This window comes from Siphateles boraxobius, unplaced genomic scaffold (genome assembly GCF_051911475.1).
Source record: "Siphateles boraxobius isolate OS27281-9 unplaced genomic scaffold, OSU_SipBor_1 222, whole genome shotgun sequence".
Lineage (NCBI taxonomy): Eukaryota > Metazoa > Chordata > Actinopteri > Cypriniformes > Leuciscidae > Siphateles > Siphateles boraxobius.
In genome coordinates, this window is record NW_027508836.1 from 98565 (window position 1) to 119101 (window position 20537).

General features: G+C 37.0%; 1 protein-coding gene across 4 annotated transcripts in view; it reads right to left on the bottom strand.

Annotated features, from left to right (window-relative positions):
* Positions 1–20537, bottom strand: part of mgab (MAX dimerization protein MGA b) — a 52149-nt gene that overhangs the window by 17125 nt on the left and 14487 nt on the right. For all 4 annotated transcript variants that reach the window (XM_077240221.1, XM_077240220.1, XM_077240219.1 and 1 more), the window contains exons 8-11: positions 18384–18618; positions 3000–3190; positions 2279–2416; positions 2150–2189 (exon numbers count right to left, since the gene is read on the bottom strand). In XM_077240221.1, coding sequence (XP_077096336.1) covers positions 2150–2189; positions 2279–2416; positions 3000–3190; positions 18384–18618 — 604 coding nt within the window. The remainder of the gene's footprint in view (positions 1–2149; positions 2190–2278; positions 2417–2999; positions 3191–18383; positions 18619–20537) is intronic.

Genomic DNA, 20537 nt, shown 5'->3' on the forward strand with positions numbered 1-20537 from the left:
ATGTAGTAAGTCATTTATTCTTAAGTGCTTTGTTCTAATCGCGATATTGAATAGTGTCTATAAACCGCAAAAAGACTGTTTAAATATGAATTGCGTGTCTGTGTGTAGGCTAAATGATGAATGAACGGCACAAGCGCGCGTGTTTTGTTTACTACAGTTATACAGCGCGTGTCTGTGTCGTTCATTCACTCTCGCACCTACATTAGTAAACGTTATGTTTACATGAACACATCCAAACTATATTGCTATAGCCTACTAAGATGAGTAAAAATATACTGAAATATGTTGAAATAAAATGTCTGTATAAGCAACAAACTGCAAATTCACATGTATATGCTAATATATCATACACAATGTCACAGACTAAATATGAATGTTTAGACAAGATTTTGTGATTAGTTTTGGATAGATTATAAAGTTTTGACTGTAAAAAAAGACTACTGTCACATTAAATAGGTACGCTTTTGTTCACCAATTTCTGCTCATAGTTAGTATGATGTTTTGTCAAAAATAAAGTAGGTATATTGAATTATCAACTAAGATTTTATTATAGTGTTTGTTCCAATATTCAAAATATTGAATCCTTACCTTTTTTAATACGCATGATAAAATGTATACTTTTTACAAAGGAAGAATACACTTGAAATATTGTTAAAATTGTAATTGTTGTTGTAATTGTAACCTATTTCTAATTGTAAAATATGTATATATAGATAATTTCTTTTGTCCTTGCGTTCTTTGGGACCCTGTGACACACCTGTGTGAAAGGCTCATTAATATGCAGCTCATTATGTATGCGGCACATTATCCGGCCTTTGTCTTCTCAGATGTGAACACGCCTCCACGCATATTGCCTTTCCAAACAAAAGGTGTCTTATAAAATTTAAATCAATGTAGGTTTTGTGTAAATGATTAGGCAGGATGATTTTCAGATCATTTTGAAGCAAAAACTCTAGGCAACAACACTCATTAGTCAAAAGTCTTGTGGACACATAATTAGTATGTCTTTTGTGGCCTTATTTCAGACACTTTAAGTTTTAGTTTTTTCAATAACCATGCATAAGCAATATTCTCTCAAAAATACAAACATGTATATACATGTTGCTCAAATATTACGGTAGCCCCGTTTGTGCTATATAGAGTGAATTTACACCTTTGCCATTAACATGTTTATAAATAACTGAAAAAAGCACAAACGTCAGAGCATGTCCGAACACCTCCAGGACCCAGAAAACCCCTCAGACCTCAGAGGGTTAACATGCGGCACATCAGACGTAAAGAGCATGTTCTGCTTTTCTGCATATTTACCTGTCTTTAGTAGTGTTCATTTTGTAACGAGACGACACCAACGTCATTAAACCATAACTGTGACTGTATCAACATGCAATATCGTTGATGAAAAAAGACGGGACTAAAATGTAGTTAAAGAATAAAAGCATTACTAAAACTTCTCTTTGTTTTTGTATTACAGACTGTTTTTAACAAGAAAATCAGGAAACTAGATTAGGTCAAATAAACCATGCAAGAGACATTCTCTAGATTTGTACTTGTATATTAAAGTGCAATTATTCTGATGAAATGAAAATATAAATTTCTCAAATGACAACAATTGTTGTGATTATAACTTTAAGCAAAATAATCGTTAGCCTATTATAAATGTATCCATTATGCAGCATGACGAAGGCAAGTTTTCATTGACTAAAACTAGACTGAATGAAAACAGAGCAAGGGTGACTAAATATGATAAAAACTACAAAGTACATTTGACACAAAAAGCTCCAGTTGTTCTCTATATCAGTGTCAGTGTTTCTGAACTCCTGAAACGCCTCCATTGTTTCTTGAGTTTCTTCCGGGAACGAACACGTCACAATATTCCTCATTATAATAATTAATGAGGAGAATAAAGGGGCGGGGCCTGGTTGAGTTAGTTAGTAGTGTGTTAAACTGGGGGTTATGGTAAGGGGCGGGACATATCCCAAACACACTCGAAGCGCTCAACCAATCACAACACACAGATCCAGCCGACCAATCAGAGCACAGTTTGCTTTTCAGGAGGAGGGGCTTCATAGAGACAGGAAGTGTTACTGACAGACTGGGAAGAGAGGAGCCGCAACAATGAAGAATATGAGTGAGTAAAAGCGTGACTGACCTGGAGTCTGAGACGTCAGCATCTGAGACACGCCATTCATCTTCAGACAGTGGGAGAGAAGAAGACACAGTCATTAACAGATAACGATGAGAATACCAGTGTGTGTGTGTGTGTGTGTGTGTGCAGTACCGCGTCCTCAGGTCTGCGGGCCGGCAGTAAGTGCACCTGCAGTGGAGGGTTGCTGTTGTACTCTCTCACGCGAGCACAGGTCATCATGCTCTCCAGATACAGGTACACCGGGTCCTTCTCCTGTGTCTGTGTCTGGGACTACATACACATTTTTGTATAATGATTGTTGGGCAGAATAGGAGGATTGCGGATAATTTCCTTGTACTCTTTTGTATAATGACAAATAAAGATTCTGAATCTCTGACATACACACTGTGTGTGTGTAAGAGTGTGTGTGTGAGAGAGAGAGAGTGTGTGTGTGTGTGTGTGTGTGTGTGTGTGTGTGTGTGTGTGTGTGTGTGTGTGTGTGTGAGAGAGAGAGAGTGTGTGAGATGCTCTGCACACCTGAGCTCTGGGCCGGTGTGTGTGTGTGTGTGTGTGTGTGTGAGAGAGTATGAGATGGTCTGCACACCTGAGCTCTGGGCCGGTGTGTGTGTGTGTGTGTGTGTGTGTGTGTCTGTGTGTGTGTTTGTGTGTGTGTGAGAGAGAGTATGAGATGGTCTGCACACCTGAGCTCTGGGCCGGTGTGTGTGTGTGTGTGTGTGTGTGTGTGTGTGTGTGTGTGTGTGTGTGTGTGTGTGTGTGTGTGTGTGTGTGTGTGTGTGTGTGTGTGTGTGTGTCTGTGTGTGTGTGTGTGTGTGTCTGTGTGTGTGTGAGAGAGAGTATGAGATGGTCTGCACACCTGAGCTCTGGGCCGGTGTGTGTGTGTGTGTGTCTGTGAGCGCAGCGCTCGTGTTGCTGCTCCGGCTGGTCTGGGAGTAAAGAGTGGCTCGGGATCGTCCTCACACACACTCCTCTCACACACACTCCTCCTCCACAGGCGGGTCACCGGAACAGCTGGAGCGGGTCGGGTGCCTGATTCGGGGTCAACGGCTGTGAACGCAAGTCATGAGCTCAGATTCATAAACAACACTGGTTGACGTAGAAATAGCGCAATGACCTAGAAACCTTCAGTTCTACTCAGCCGTCATTGAGTCTGTCTTATGCACTTCCATCACTGTCTGGTTTGGTTCAGCTACCAAATCAGACATCAGGAGACTACAACGGACAGTCCGGACTGCGGAGAGGATTATTGGTGCCCCCCTGCCAAACCTCCAGGACCTGTACTCTTCCAGAGTGAGGAAGAGAGCAGGTAAAATCATCACAGACTCCACTCACCCTGGACACCACCTGTTTGAACTGTTACCGTCAAGACGGAGACTCAGATCACTGGCCACAAGAACATCTCGGCACAGGAACAGTTTCTTCCCACAGGCCATTTCCCTCCTGAACAGTTAACACTCCTCCCAAGGCATATGCCTTAAAGTGCAATACTCCCACTGTTTAGTGCAATATCCTACAACTCAGGTGATACTTATATGTAGATTTATTTATTTATAATATTCAAAACACTGTAAATATGTTCATAATCTGTAAATCTGCAAATGTCTATTCTGACTAAACCCAACTGTGATACTTTTTATTCTCATATATTTATATTTTTATTCTTTATTCTTATAATTTGTAATATTATGTTTCTTGTTGTATTTGTATTTGTATATGTCCACTGGAAGCCTCAGTACCAAAAAAATTCCTTGTGTGTGCAAGCTAACTTGGCAATAAAGCTCTTTCTGATTCTGATTCTGAAATGGCGTAATGATGTAGAAATAGCGTAATGATGTAGAAATAGTGTAATGACGTAGAAATAGCGTAATGATGTAGAAATAGCGTAATGATGTAGAAATAGCGTAATGTTGTAGAAATAGCGTAATGATGTAGAAATAGCGTAATGACGTAGAAATAGCGTAATGATGTAGAAATAGCGTAATGATGTAGAAATAGCGTAATGATGTAGAAATAGCGTAATGACGTAGAAATAGCGTAATGACGCAGAAATAGCGTAATGACGTAGAAATAGCGTAATGATGTAAAAATAGCGTAATGATGTAGAAATAGCGTAATGACGCAGAAATAGCGTAATGATGTAGAAATAGCGTAATGATGTAGAAATAGCGTAATGATGTAGAAATAGCGTAATGATCTAGAAATAGCGTAATGACGAGGAAATAGTGTAATGATGTAAAAATAGCATAATGATGTAGAAATAGCGTAATGGTGTAGAAATAGCGTAATGATGTAGAAATAGTGTAATGACGCAGAAATAGTGTAATGATGTAAAAATAGCGTAATGATGTAGAAATAGCGTAATGACGCAGAAATAGCATAATGACGTAGAAATAGCGTAATGATGTAAAAATAGCGTAATGATGTAGAAATAGCGTAATGACGAAGAAATAGCGTAATGACGTAGAAATAGCGTAATGATGTAGAAATAGCGTAATGATGTGGAAATAGCGTAATGACGAAGAAATAGCGTAATGACGTAGAAATAGCGTAATGATGTAGAAATAGCGTAATGATGTAGAAATAGCGCAATTACGTTGAAATAGCGTAATGACGCAGAAATAGTGTAATGATGTAGAAATAGCGTAATGATGTAAAAATAGCGTAATGGCGTTGAAATAGTGTAAAGATGTAGAAATAGCGTAATGATGTAGAAATAGCGTAATGATGTAGAAATAGCGTAATGATGTAGAAATAGCGTAATGACGTAGAAATAGTGTAATGACGTAGAAATAGTGTAATGACGTAGAAATAGCGTAATGACGTAGAAATAGCGTAACGATGTAGAAATAGCGTAATGATGTAGAAATAGCGTAATGATGTAGAAATAGCGTAATGACGTAGAAATAGCGTAATGATGTAGAAATAGTGTAATGATGTAGAAATAGCGTAATGATGCTGAAATAGCGTAATGATGTAGAAATAGCGTAATGATGTAGAAATAGCGTAATGACGTAGAAATAGTGTAATGACGTAGAAATAGCGTAACGATGTAGAAATAGCGTAATGATGTAGAAATAGCGTAATGATGTAGAAATAGCGTAATGACGTAGAAATAGCGTAATGATGTAGAAATAGTGTAATGATGTAGAAATAGCGTAATGATGCTGAAATAGTGTAATGATGTAGAAATAGCGTAATGATGTAGAAATAGCGTAATGATGTAGAAATAGTGTAATGACGTAGAAATAGTGTAATGACGTAGAAATAGCGTAACGATGTAGAAATAGCGTAATGATGTAGAAATAGCGTAATGATGTAGAAATAGCGTAATTACGTAGAAATAGCGTAATGATGTAGAAATAGTGTAATGATGTAGAAATAGCGTAATGATGCTGAAATAGCGTAATGATGTAGAAATAGCGTAATGATGTAGAAATAGTGTAATGATGTAGAAATAGCGTAATGGCGTTGAAATAGTGTAATGATGTAGAAATAGCGTAATGATGTAGAAATAGCGTAATGACGCAGAAATAGCGTAATGATGTAGAAATAGCGCAATTACGTTGAAATAGCGTAATGACGCAGAAATAGTGTAATAATGTACAATAGCGTAATGATGTAGAATAGCGTAATGACGCAGAAATAGCGTAATGATGTAGAAATAGCGTAATGACGCAGAAATAGCGTAATGATGTAGAAATAGCGCAATTACGTTGAAATAGCGTAATGACGCAGAAATAGTGTAATAATGTACAATAGTGTAATGATGTAGAATAGCGTAATGACGTAGAAATAGTGTAATGACGTAGAAATAGTGTAATGACGTAGAAATAGCGTAACGATGTAGAAATAGCGTAATGACGTTGAAATAGTGTAAAGATGTAGAAATAGCGTAATGGCGTTGAAATAGTGTAATGATGTTGAAATAGTGTAATGATGTAGAAATAGCGTAATGATGTAGAAATAGTGTAATAACGTAGAAATAGCGTAATGACGTAGAAATAGCGTAATGACGTTGAAATAGCGTAATGACGCAGAAATAGTGTAATAATGTACAATAGTGTAATGATGTAGAATAGCGTAATGACGTAGAAATAGTGTAATGACGTAGAAATAGTGTAATGACGTAGAAATAGCGTAACGATGTAGAAATAGCGTAATGACGTTGAAATAGTGTAAAGATGTAGAAATAGCGTAATGGCGTTGAAATAGTGTAATGATGTTGAAATAGTGTAATGATGTAGAAATAGCGTAATGACGTAGAAATAGTGTAATGACGTAGAAATAATGTAATGTTGTAGAAATAGCGTAATGACGCAGAAATAACGTAATGATGTAGAAATAGCGTAATGACGTAGAAATAGTGTAAAGATGTAGAAATAGCGTAATGGCGTTGAAATAGTGTAATGATGTTGAAATAGTGTAATGATGTAGAAATAGCGTAATGATGTAGAAATAGTGTAATAACGTAGAAATAGCGTAATGACGTAGAAATAGCGTAATGACATAGAAATAGCGTAATGATGTAGAAATAGCGTAATGACGTAGAAATAGCGTAATGATGTAGAAATAGCGTAATGATGTAGAAATAGCGTAATGATGTAGAAATAGGGCAATGACGTAGAAATAGCGTAATGTTGTAGAAATAGCGTAATGATGTAGAAATAGTGTAATGACGTAGAAATAGCGCAATGACGTAGAAATAGCGTAATGACGTAGAAATAGCGTAATGATGTAGAAATAGCGTAATGACGTAGAAATAGCGCAATGACGTAGAAATAGCGTAATGACGTAGAAATAGCGTAATGATGTAGAAATAGCGTAATGACGTAGAAATAGCGTAATGATGTAGAAATAGCGTAATGACGCAGAAATAGTGTAATGATGTAGAAATAGCGTAATGATGTAGAAATAGTGTAATGATGTAGAATAGCGTAATGACGTAGAAATAGTGTAATGACGTAGAAATAGTGTAATGACGTAGAAATAGCGTAATGATGTAGAAATAGCGTAACGATGTAGAAATAGCGTAATGACGTAGAAATAGCGTAATGATGTAGAAATAGTGTAATGATGTAGAAATAGCGTAATGATGCTGAAATAGTGTAATGATGTAAAAATAGCGTAATGAAGTAGAAATAGTGTAATGATGTAGAAATAGCGTAATGGCGTTGAAATAGTGTAATGATGTAGAAATAGCGTAATCGTAATGATGTAGAAATAGCGTAATGATGTAGAAATAGTGTAATGATGTAGAAATAGCGTAATGGCGTTGAAATAGTGTAATGATGTAGAAATAGCGTAATCGTAATGATGTAGAAATAGCGTAATGATGTAGAAATAGCGTAATGACGTAGAAATAGCGTAATGATGTAAAAATACCGTAATGATGTAGAAATAGCGTAATGACGCAGAAATAGCGTAATGACGTAGAAATAGCGTAATGACGCAGAAATAGTGTAATGACGTAGAAATAGCGAAATGATGTAGAAATAGCGTAATGTAGAAATAGTGTAATGATGTAGAAATAGCGTAATGATGCTGAAATAGCGTAATGATGCTGAAATAGTGTAATGATGTAGAAATAGTGTAATGACGTAGAAATAGCGTAATGGCGTTGAAATAGTGTAATGATGTAGAAATAGCGTAATCGTAATGATGTAGAAATAGCGTAATGATGTAGAAATAGCGTAATGACGCAGAAATAGCGTAATGACGTAGAAATAGCGTAATCATGGAAAAATAGCGTAATGATGTAGAAATAGCGTAATGATGTAGAAATAGCGTAATGACGTAGAAATAGTGTAATGATGTAGAAATAGCGTAATGACGTAGAAATAGCCTAATGAAGCAGAAATAGCATAATGATGTAGAAATAGTGTAATGATGTAGAAATAGCGTAATGACGTAGAAATAGCGTAATGTAGAAATAGTGTAATGATGTAGAAATAGCGTAATGATGCTGAAATAGCGTAATGATGCTGAAATAGTGTAATGATGTAGAAATAGTGTAATGACGTAGAAATAGCGTAATGGCGTTGAAATAGTGTAATGATGTAGAAATAGCGTAATCGTAATGATGTAGAAATAGCGTAATGATGTAGAAATAGCGTAATGACGCAGAAATAGCGTAATGACGTAGAAATAGCGTAATCATGGAAAAATAGCGTAATGATGTAGAAATAGCGTAATGATGTAGAAATAGCGTAATGACGTAGAAATAGTGTAATGATGTAGAAATAGCGTAATGACGTAGAAATAGCCTAATGAAGCAGAAATAGCATAATGATGTAGAAATAGTGTAATGATGTAGAAATAGTGTAATGATGTAGAAATAGCGTAATGACGCAGAAATAGCGTAATGACGTAGAAATAGCGTAATCATGGAAAAATAGCGTAATGATGTAGAAATAGCGTAATGATGTAGAAATAGCGTAATGACGTAGAAATAGTGTAATGATGTAGAAATAGCGTAATGACGTAGAAATAGCCTAATGAAGCAGAAATAGCATAATGATGTAGAAATAGTGTAATGATGTAGAAATAGTGTAATGACGTAGAAATAGCGTAATGGCGTTGAAATAGTGTAATGATGTAGAAATAGCGTAATCGTAATGATGTAGAAATAGCGTAATGATGTAGAAATAGCGTAATGACGCAGAAATAGCGTAATGACGTAGAAATAGCGTAATCATGGAAAAATAGCGTAATGATGTAGAAATAGTGTAATGATGTAAAAATAGCATAATGATGTAGAAATAGTGTAATGATGTAGAAATAGCGTAATGACGTAGAAATAGCCTAATGAAGCAGAAATAGCATAATGACGTAGAAATAGCGTAATGATGTACAAATAGCGTAATGATGTAGAAATAGCGTAATGACGCAGAAATAGCGTAATGATGTAGAAATAGCGTAATGATGTAGAAATAGCGTAATGACGCAGAAATAGCGTAATGATATAGAAATAGCGCAATTACGTTGAAATAGCGTAATGACGCAGAAATAGCGTAATGATGTAGAAATAGCGTAATGGCGTTGAAATAGTGTAATGATGTAGAATAGCGTAATGACGTAGAAATACTGTAATGACGTAGAAATAGTGTAATGACGTAGAAATAGCGTAACGATGTAGAAATAGCGTAATGATGTAGAAATAGCGTAATGATGTAGAAATAGCGTAATGACGTAGAAATAGCGTAATGACGTAGAAATAGCGTAATGATGCTGAAATAGCGTAATGTTGTAGAAATAGCGTAATGATGTAGAAATAGTGTAATGATGTAGAAATAGCGTACTGGCGTTGAAATAGTGTAATGATGTAGAAATAGCGTAATGATGTAGAAATAGCGTAATGACGCAGAAATAGCGTAATGATGTAGAAATAGCGCAATTACGTTGAAATAGCGTAATGACGCAGAAATAGTGTAATAATGTAGAATAGCGTAATGATGTAGAAATAGCATAATGGCGTTGAAATAGCGTAATGACGTAGAAATAGCCAAATGACGCAGAAATAGCATAATGACGTAGAAATAGCGCAATGATGTAAAAATAGCGTAATGATGTAGAAATAGCGTAATGACGCAGAAATAGCGTAATGATGTAGAAATAGCGTAATGATGTAGAAATAGCGTAATGATGTAGAAATAGCGCAATTACGTTGAAATAGCGTAATGACGCAGAAATAGTGTAATGATGTAGAATAGCGTAATGATGTAGAAATAGCGTAATGGCGTTGAAATAGTGTAATGATGTACAATAGCGTAATGACGTAGAAATACTGTAATGACGTAGAAATAGTGTAATGACGTAGAAATAGCGTAACGATGTAGAAATAGCGTAATGATGTAGAAATAGCGTAATGATGTAGAAATAGCGTAATGACGTAGAAATAGCGTAATCATGGAAAAATAGCGTAATGATGTAGAAATAGCGTAATGATGTAGAAATAGCGTAATGACGCAGAAATAGCGTAATGATGTAGAAATAGCGCAATTACGTTGAAATAGCGTAATGACGCAGAAATAGTGTAATAATGTAGAATAGCGTAATGATGTAGAAATAGCATAATGGCGTTGAAATAGCGTAATGACGTAGAAATAGCCTAATGACGCAGAAATAGCATAATGACGTAGAAATAGCGTAATGTAAAAATAGCGTAATGATGTAGAAATAGCGTAATGACGCAGAAATAGCGTAATGACGTAGAAATAGCGTAATGATGTAGAAATAGCGTAATGATGTAGAAATAGCGTAATGACGCAGAAATAGCGTAATGATGTAGAAATAGCGTAATGACGCAGAAATAGCGTAATGACGTAGAAATAGCGTAATGATGTAGAAATAGCGTAATGACGTAGAAATAGCGTAATGACGTAGAAATAGCGTAATGACGCAGAAATAGCGTAATGACGTAGAAATAGCGTAATGACGCAGAAATAGCGTAATGACGTAGAAATAGCGTAATGATGTAGAAATAGCGTAATGATGTAGAAATAGCGTAATGACGCAGAAATAGCGTAATGACGTAGAAATAGCGTAATGATGTAGAAATAGCGTAATGATGTAGAAATAGCGTAATGACGCAGAAATAGCGTAATGATGTAGAAATAGCGTAATGATGTAGAAATAGCGTAATGATGTAGAAATAGCGTAATGACGCAGAAATAGCGTAATGATATAGAAATAGCGCAATTACGTTGAAATAGCGTAATGACGCAGAAATAGCGTAATGATGTAGAAATAGCGTAATGGCGTTGAAATAGTGTAATGATGTAGAATAGCGTAATGACGTAGAAATACTGTAATGACGTAGAAATAGTGTAATGACGTAGAAATAGCGTAACGATGTAGAAATAGCGTAATGATGTAGAAATAGCGTAATGATGTAGAAATAGCGTAATGACGTAGAAATAGCGTAATGACGTAGAAATAGCGTAATGATGCTGAAATAGCGTAATGTTGTAGAAATAGCGTAATGATGTAGAAATAGTGTAATGATGTAGAAATAGCGTACTGGCGTTGAAATAGTGTAATGATGTAGAAATAGCGTAATGATGTAGAAATAGCGTAATGACGCAGAAATAGCGTAATGATGTAGAAATAGCGCAATTACGTTGAAATAGCGTAATGACGCAGAAATAGTGTAATAATGTAGAATAGCGTAATGATGTAGAAATAGCATAATGGCGTTGAAATAGCGTAATGACGTAGAAATAGCCAAATGACGCAGAAATAGCATAATGACGTAGAAATAGCGTAATGATGTAAAAATAGCGTAATGATGTAGAAATAGCGTAATGACGCAGAAATAGCGTAATGATGTAGAAATAGCGTAATGATGTAGAAATAGCGTAATGATGTAGAAATAGCGCAATTACGTTGAAATAGCGTAATGACGCAGAAATAGTGTAATGATGTAGAATAGCGTAATGATGTAGAAATAGCGTAATGGCGTTGAAATAGTGTAATGATGTACAATAGCGTAATGACGTAGAAATACTGTAATGACGTAGAAATAGTGTAATGACGTAGAAATAGCGTAACGATGTAGAAATAGCGTAATGATGTAGAAATAGCGTAATGATGTAGAAATAGCGTAATGACGTAGAAATAGCGTAATCATGGAAAAATAGCGTAATGATGTAGAAATAGCGTAATGATGTAGAAATAGCGTAATGACGCAGAAATAGCGTAATGATGTAGAAATAGCGCAATTACGTTGAAATAGCGTAATGACGCAGAAATAGTGTAATAATGTAGAATAGCGTAATGATGTAGAAATAGCATAATGGCGTTGAAATAGCGTAATGACGTAGAAATAGCCTAATGACGCAGAAATAGCATAATGACGTAGAAATAGCGTAATGTAAAAATAGCGTAATGATGTAGAAATAGCGTAATGACGCAGAAATAGCGTAATGACGTAGAAATAGCGTAATGATGTAGAAATAGCGTAATGATGTAGAAATAGCGTAATGACGCAGAAATAGCGTAATGATGTAGAAATAGCGTAATGACGCAGAAATAGCGTAATGACGTAGAAATAGCGTAATGATGTAGAAATAGCGTAATGACGTAGAAATAGCGTAATGACGTAGAAATAGCGTAATGACGCAGAAATAGCGTAATGACGTAGAAATAGCGTAATGACGCAGAAATAGCGTAATGACGTAGAAATAGCGTAATGATGTAGAAATAGCGTAATGATGTAGAAATAGCGTAATGACGCAGAAATAGCGTAATGACGTAGAAATAGCGTAATGATGTAGAAATAGCGTAATGATGTAGAAATAGCGTAATGACGCAGAAATAGCGTAATGATGTAGAAATAGCATAATGGCGTTGAAACAGCGTAATGACGTAGAAATAGCCTAATGACGCAGAAATAGCATAATGACGTAGAAATAGCGTAATGATGTAAAAATAGCGTAATGATGTAGAAATAGCGTAATGACGCAGAAATAGCGTAATGACGTAGAAATAGCGTAATGATGTAGAAATAGCGTAATGATGTAGAAATAGCGTAATGACGCAGAAATAGCGTAATGATGTAGAAATAGCGCAATTACGTTGAAATAGCGTAATGACGAAGAAATAGTGTAATGATGTAGAATAGCGTAATGATGTAGAAATAGCGTAATGGCGTTGAAATAGTGTAATGTTGTAGAATAGCGTAATGATGTAGAAATAGCGTAATGTTGTAGAAATAGCGTAATGACGTAGAAATAGCGTAATGATGTAGAAATAGCGTCATGATGTAGAAATAGCGTCATGACGTAGAAATAGCGTAATGATGTAGAAATAGCGTAATGGCGTAGAAATAGCGTAATGGCGTAGAAATAGCCTAAAAAAGGAGAAATAGAGTAATGTTGTAGAAATAGCGTAATGACGTAGAAATAGCGTAATGACGTAGAAATAGCGTAATGACGTAGAAATAGCGTAATGGCGTAGAAATAGCGTAATGATGTAGAAATAGCGTAATGTTGTAGAAATAGCGTAATGACGTAGAAATAGCGTAATGATGTAGAAATAGCGTCATGATGTAGAAATAGCGTCATGATGTAGAAATAGCGTAATGATGTAGAAATAGCGTAATGGCGTAGAAATAGCGTAATGATGTAGAAATAGCGTCATGATGTAGAAATAGCGTCATGACGTAGAAATAGCGTAATGATGTAGAAATAGCGTAATGGCGTAGAAATAGCCTAAAAAAGGAGAAATGGCCTAATGATGTAGAAATAGCGTAATGTTGTAGAAATAGCGTAATGTTGTAGAAATAGCGTAATGTTGTAGAAATAGCGTAATGATGTAGAAATAGCGTAATGATGTAGAAATAGCGTAATGTTGTAGAAATAGCGTAATGATGTAGAAATAGCGTAATGATGTAGAAATAGCGTAATGTTGTAGAAATAGCGTAATGATGTAGAAATAGTGTAATGACGTAGAAATAGCGTAATGATGTAGAAATAGCGTAATGACGTAGAAATAGCGTAATGACGTAGAAATAGCGTAATGACGTAGAAATAGCGTAATGATGTAGAAATAGTGTAATGACGTAGAAATAGCGTAATGATGTAGAAATAGCGTAATGACGTAGAAATAGCGTAATGACGTAGAAATAGCGTAATGATGTAGAAATAGCGTAATGATGTAGAAATAGCGTAATGTTGTAGAAATAGCGTAATGACGTAGAAATAGCGTAATGATGTAGAAATAGCGTAATGACGTAGAAATAGCGTAATGACGTAGAAATAGCGTAATGATGTAAAAATAGCGTAATGATGTAGAAATAGCGTAATGTTGTAGAAATAGCGTAATGTTGTAGAAATAGCGTAATGACGTAGAAATAGCGTAATGACGTAGAAATAGCGTAATGATGTAGAAATAGCGTAATGATGTAGAAATAGCGTAATGTTGTAGAAATAGCGTAATGATGTAGAAATAGCGTAATGTTGTAGAAATAGCGTAATGTTGTAGAAATAGCGTAATGATGTAGAAATAGCGTAATGATGTAGAAATAGCGTAATGATGTAGAAATAGCGTAATGTTGTAGAAATAGCGTAATGACGTAGAAATAGCGTAATGATGTAGAAATAGCGTAATGATGTAGAAATAGCGTAATGACGTAGAAATAGCGTAATGATGTAGAAATAGCGTAATGATGTAGAAATAGCGTAATGATGTAGAAATAGCGTAATGATGTAGAAATAGCGTAATGTTGTAGAAATAGCGTAATGATGTAGAAATAGCGTAATGATGTAGAAATAGCGTAATGATGTAGAAATACCGTAATGTTATAGAAATAGCGTAATGACGTAGAAATAGCGTAATGATGTAAAAATAGTGTAATGTTGTAGAAATAGCGTAATGTTGTAGAAATAGCGTAATGTTGTAGAAATAGTGCAATGATGTAGAAATAGCGTAATGTTGTAGAAATAGCGTAATGATGTAGAAATAGCGTAATGTTGTAGAAATAGCGTAATGATGTAGAAATAGCGTAATGATGTAGAAATAGCGTAATGACGCGGTGATCGAGCTGTTCTCCTGATGAATAAAGTGTGGTATAAACGAGTGTCTCGTCCTCCTATAATCCTGCTTTCTCTGCGTGTGTGAAGTGGAGCAGGACGACGCCACCAGTGCTCGCTTCACACACACACACACACACACACACACACGACTGCTTTTGGCCATTTTTACTGTGTGATCAATATAAGCAGCGGCACAACGGCTCAGACGCTCATTATCTCCTAATTATGACCAGAAATTAATAAATATTAAGTCTGCTGTTTAAAACAAATAAAGAACTAATGTAGGAGAATAGTTATTATGCGCCAACATCGGGAAACTCTGTATATTCGTGCATGTCAAAGAATATATATTACGATTTGAAGCTTGTGACATATAAACACACACATCAACTCGATCACATGTTCAGCGTTCATGTAAACACTACATTCAGAATCATCAATTGGAATCCATTCAGTCCGATTGGAACTAAAGTTGTGCATGTAAACGTAGCCAGTGATCAGTTCTTAAAAGGGCCGTGTTTCTCATAGTGTGAAGAACATCTTAATATTCTAATGATGTAGAAATAGCGTAATGATGTAGAAATAGCGTAATGATGTAGAAATAGCGTAATGACGTAGAAATAGCGTAATGATGTAGAAATAGCGTAATGATGTAGAAATAGCGTAATGATGTAGAAATAGCGTAATGATGTAGAAATAGCGTAATGATGTAGAAATAGAGTAATGATGTAGAAATAGCGTAATGACGTAGAAATAGCGTAATGATGTAAAAATAGTGTAATGTTGTAGAAATAGCGTAATGATGTAGAAATAGCGTAATGATGTAGAAATAGCGTAAAGATGTAGAAATAGTGTAATGATGTAGAAATAGCGTAATGATGTAGAAATAGCGTAATGATGTAGAAATAGCGTAATGATGTAGAAATAGCGTAATGATGTAGAAATAGCGTAATGTTGTAGAAATAGCGTAATGATGTAGAAATAGCGTAATGATGTAGAAATAGCGTAATGATGTAGAAATACCGTAATGTTATAGAAATAGCGTAATGACGTAGAAATAGCGTAATGATGTAAAAATAGTGTAATGTTGTAGAAATAGCGTAATGTTGTAGAAATAGTGCAATGATGTAGAAATAGCGTAATGTTGTAGAAATAGTGCAATGATGTAGAAATAGCGTAATGATGTAGAAATAGCGTAATGACGTAGAAATAGCGTAATGTTGTAGAAATAGTGCAATGATGTAGAAATAGCGTAATGTTGTAGAAATAGCGTAATGATGTAGAAATAGCGTAATGTTGTAGAAATAGCGTAATGATGTAGAAATAGCGTAATGTTGTAGAAATAGCGTAATGATGTAGAAATAGCGTAATGGCGTAGAAATAGCCTAAAAAAGGGGAAATAGCCTAATGACGTAGAAATAGCGTAATGACGTAGAAATAGCGTAATGATGTAGAAATAGCTAATGATGTAGAAATAGCGTAATGACGCAGAAATAGCGTAATGGCGTGTAGAAATAGCGTAATGATGTAGAAATAGCGTAATGTTGTAGAAATAGCGTAATGTTGTAGAAATAGCGTAATGATGTAGAAATACCGTAATGTTATAGAAATAGCGTAATGACGTAGAAATAGCGTAATGATGTAAAAATAGTGTAATGTTGTAGAAATAGCGTAATGTTGTAGAAATAGTGCAATGATGTAGAAATAGCGTAATGTTGTAGAAATAGTGCAATGATGTAGAAATAGCGTAATGATGTAGAAATAGCGTAATGACGTAGAAATAGCGTAATGTTGTAGAAATAGTGCAATGATGTAGAAATAGCGTAATGTTGTAGAAATAGCGTAATGATGTAGAAATAGCGTAATGTTGTAGAAATAGCGTAATGATGTAGAAATAGCGTAATGTTGTAGAAATAGCGTAATGATGTAGAAATAGCGTAATGGCGTAGAAATAGCCTAAAAAAGGAGAAATAGCCTAATGACGTAGAAATAGCGTAATGACGTAGAAATAGCGTAATGATGTAGAAATAGCTAATGATGTAGAAATAGCGTAATGACGCAGAAATAGCGTAATGGCGTGTAGAAATAGCGTAATGATGTAGAAATAGCGTAATGTTGTAGAAATAGCGTAATGATGTAGAAATAGCGTAATGTTGTAGAAATAGCGTAATGATGTAGAAATAGCGTAATGTTGTAGAAATAGCGTAATGATGTAGAAATAGCGTAATGTTGTAGAAATAGCGTAATGATGTAGAAATAGCGTAATGGCGTAGAAATAGCCTAAAAAAGGAGAAATAGCGTAATGACGTAGAAATAGCGTAATGATGTAGAAATAGCGTAATGATGTAGAAATAGCGTAATGTTGTAGAAATAGCGTAATGATGTAGAAATAGCGTAATGTTGTAGAAATAGTGTAATGTTGTAGAAATAGCGTAATGTTGTAGAAATAGCGTAATGATGTAGAAATAGCGTAATGATGTAGAAATAGCGTAATGTTGTAGAAATAGTGTAATGTTGTAGAAATAGCGTAATGATGTAGAAATAGCGTAATGTTGTAGAAATAGTGTAATGTTGTAGAAATAGCGTAATGTTGTAGAAATAGTGTAATGTTGTAGAAATAGCGTAATGTTGTAGAAATAGCGTAATGATGTAGAAATAGCATAATGATGTAGAAATAGCGTAATGATGTAGAAATAGCGTAATGTTGTAGAAATAGCGTAATGATGTAGAAATAGCGTAATGTTGTAGAAATAGTGTAATGTTGTAGAAATAGCGTAATGTTGTAGAAATAGCGTAATGTTGTAGAAATAGCGTAATGATGTAGAAATAGCGTAATGTTGTAGAAATAGTGTAATGTTGTAGAAATAGCGTAATGATGTAGAAATAGCGTAATGATGTAGAAATAGCGTAATGTTGTAGAAATAGTGTAATGTTGTAGAAATAGCGTAATGTTGTAGAAATAGCGTAATGATGTAGAAATAGCATAATGATGTAGAAATAGCGTAATGATGTAGAAATAGCGTAATGATGTAGAAATAGCGTAATGATGTAGAAATAGCGTAATGTTGTAGAAATAGCGTAATGATGTAGAAATAGTGTAATGTTGTAGAAATAGCGTAATGTTGTAGAAATAGCGTAATGTTGTAGAAATAGCGTAATGACGTAGAAATAGCGTAATGACGTATGACGCGGTGATCGAGCTGTTCTCCTGATGAATAAAGTGTGGTATAAACGAGTGTCTCGTCCTCCTATAATCCTGCTTTCTCTGCGTGTGTGAAGTGGAGCAGGACGACGCCACCAGTGCTTGCTTCACACACACACACACACACACACACACACACACACACGACTGCTTTTGGCCATTTTTACTGTGTGATCAATATAAGCAGCGGCACAACGGCTCAGACGCTCATTATCTCCTAATTATGACCAGAAATTAATAAATATTAAGTCTGCTGTTTAAAACAAATAAAGAACTAATGTAGGAGAATAGTTATTACGCGCCAACATCGGGAAACTCTGTATATTCGTGCATGTCAAAAAATATATCCAGATCGGAAGCTTGTGACATATAAACACACACATCAACCCGATCACATGTTCAGCGTTCATGTAAACACTACATTCAGAATCATCAATCAGAATGAATTCAGTCCGATTGAAACAGAAGTTATGCATGTAAACGGTTATGAGAATGTGAGACTCACGGAAGGCCATGAGGCCGCTAGCGCTGTGTGTTAGCATCGGCTCCTGCGAGCGGATCAGGAGGATCTTGTGTTTGAAGCAGCCGCAGCTGAACATGCACTGCACGCGTCTGCAGTGTGTGGACCCACGGATCTCTCTGTTCAGACTCTCACACACACACCCCAGCCGGCAGAAGAGCTGAGCGCAAGACTCGTCGTTAGCCTTCCGCGTGCTGAGCTGCGTCGTCGTCACCGCTGGCTGTGCAGAAGAACCAAAATATAATACAACAAATGAGCAATAGACTGAAGTTATCAGTATTTACAGGAAATTATAACATTGAAAATATCATATATATTCTGACCAAGTATATATTCAAGTGAAGATATTGCAGGTGTAGCGGTTCTCTGTAAAAAACATAAATAAATAAATCAAACCGTACGGTTCTTAACCCTTGGTTCGCTGCGCACTTGCATGATTTGTCCGTCTGAGACAATTTTTGCTAATCATAAAAGAAGGTGAACGAACGTGTCATTGATTGAGGATGTAAAACTCTGGACAAGTTTTCTTGTGTGCGTCCGTTTTTAACGTGTCTTGACTGTCGTACAGTCTGACATTAATGTAAACTGAGATATTACAGTGTGACATTACAGCGATGATCATGTTCGTACAGTCTGAAAAGGCAACAATCGTAAAAGTCTATTATAAATCGTACAGTTTAAGTGAGTGAATCAGTCGAGGCGCGTGAATCAGTCGAGGCGTGTGTATCAGTCGAGGCGTGTGTATCAGTCGAGGCGTGTGTATCAGTCGAGGCGCGTGAATCAGTCGAGGCGTGTGTATCAGTCGAGGCGTGTGTATCAGTCGAGGCGCGTGTATCAGTCGAGGCGCGTGAATCAGTCGAGGCGCGTGAATCAGTCGAGGCGCGTGAATCAGTCGAGGCGTGTGAATCAGTCGAGGCGTGTGAATCAGTCGAGGCGCGTGAATCAGTCGAGGCGCGTGTATCAGTCGAGGCTCGTGTATCAGTCGAGGCGTGTGTATCAGTCGAGGCGCGTGAATCAGTCGAGGCGTGTGTATCAGTCGAGGCGTGTGTATCAGTCGAGGCGCGTGTATCAGTCGAGGCGCGTGTATCAGTCGAGGCGCGTGAATCAGTCGAGGCGTGTGAATCAGTCGAGGCGTGTGAATCAGTCGAGGCGTGTGAATCAGTCGAGGCGTGTGTATCAGTCGAGGCGTGTGTATCAGTCGAGGCGTGTGTATCAATCGAGGCGTGTGTATCAGTCGAGGCGTGTGTATCAGTCGAGTCGTGTGAATCAGTCGAGGCGTGTGAATCAGTCGAGGCGTGTGTATCAGTCGAGGCGTGTGAATCAGTCGAGGCGTGTGTATCAGTCTAGGCGTGTGTATCAGTCGAGGCGTGTGTATCAGTCGAGGCGTGTGAATCAGTCGGGACGTGTGTATCAGTCGAGGCGTGTGTATCAGTCGAGGCGTGTGTATCAGTCGAGGCGTGTGTATCAGTCGAGGCGTGTGAATCAGTCGAGGCGTGTGTATCAGTCGAGGCGTGTGTATCAGTCGAGGCGTGTGTATCAGTCGAGGCGTGTGAATCAGTCGAGGCGTGTGTATCAGTCGAGGCGTGTGTATCAGTCGAGGCGTGTGTATCAGTCGAGGCGTGTGTATCAGTCGAGGCGTGTGAATCAGTCGAGGCGTGTGTATCAGTCGAGGCGTGTGAATCAGTCGAGGCGTGTGAATCAGTCGAGGCGTGTGTATCAGTCGAGGCGTGTGAATCAGTCGAGGCGTGTGTATCAGTCGAGGCGTGTGAATCAGTCGGGACGTGTGTATCAGTCGAGGCGTGTGAATCAGTCGAGGCGTGTGTATCAGTCGAGGCGTGTGTATCAGTCGAGGCGTGTGAATCAGTCGAGGCGTGTGTATCAATCGAGGCGTGTGTGTCAGTCGAGGCGTGTGTGTCAGTCGAGGCGTGTGTATCAGTCGAGGCGTGTGTATCAGTCGAGGCGTGTGAATCAGTCGAGGCGTGTGAATCAGTCGAGGCGTGTGAATCAGTCGAGGCGTGTGTATCAGTCGAGGCGTGTGTATCAGTCGAGGCATGTGAATCAGTCGAGGCGTGTGTATCAGTCGAGGCGTGTGTATCAGTCGAGGCGTGTGTATCAGTCGAGGCGTGTGAATCAGTCGAG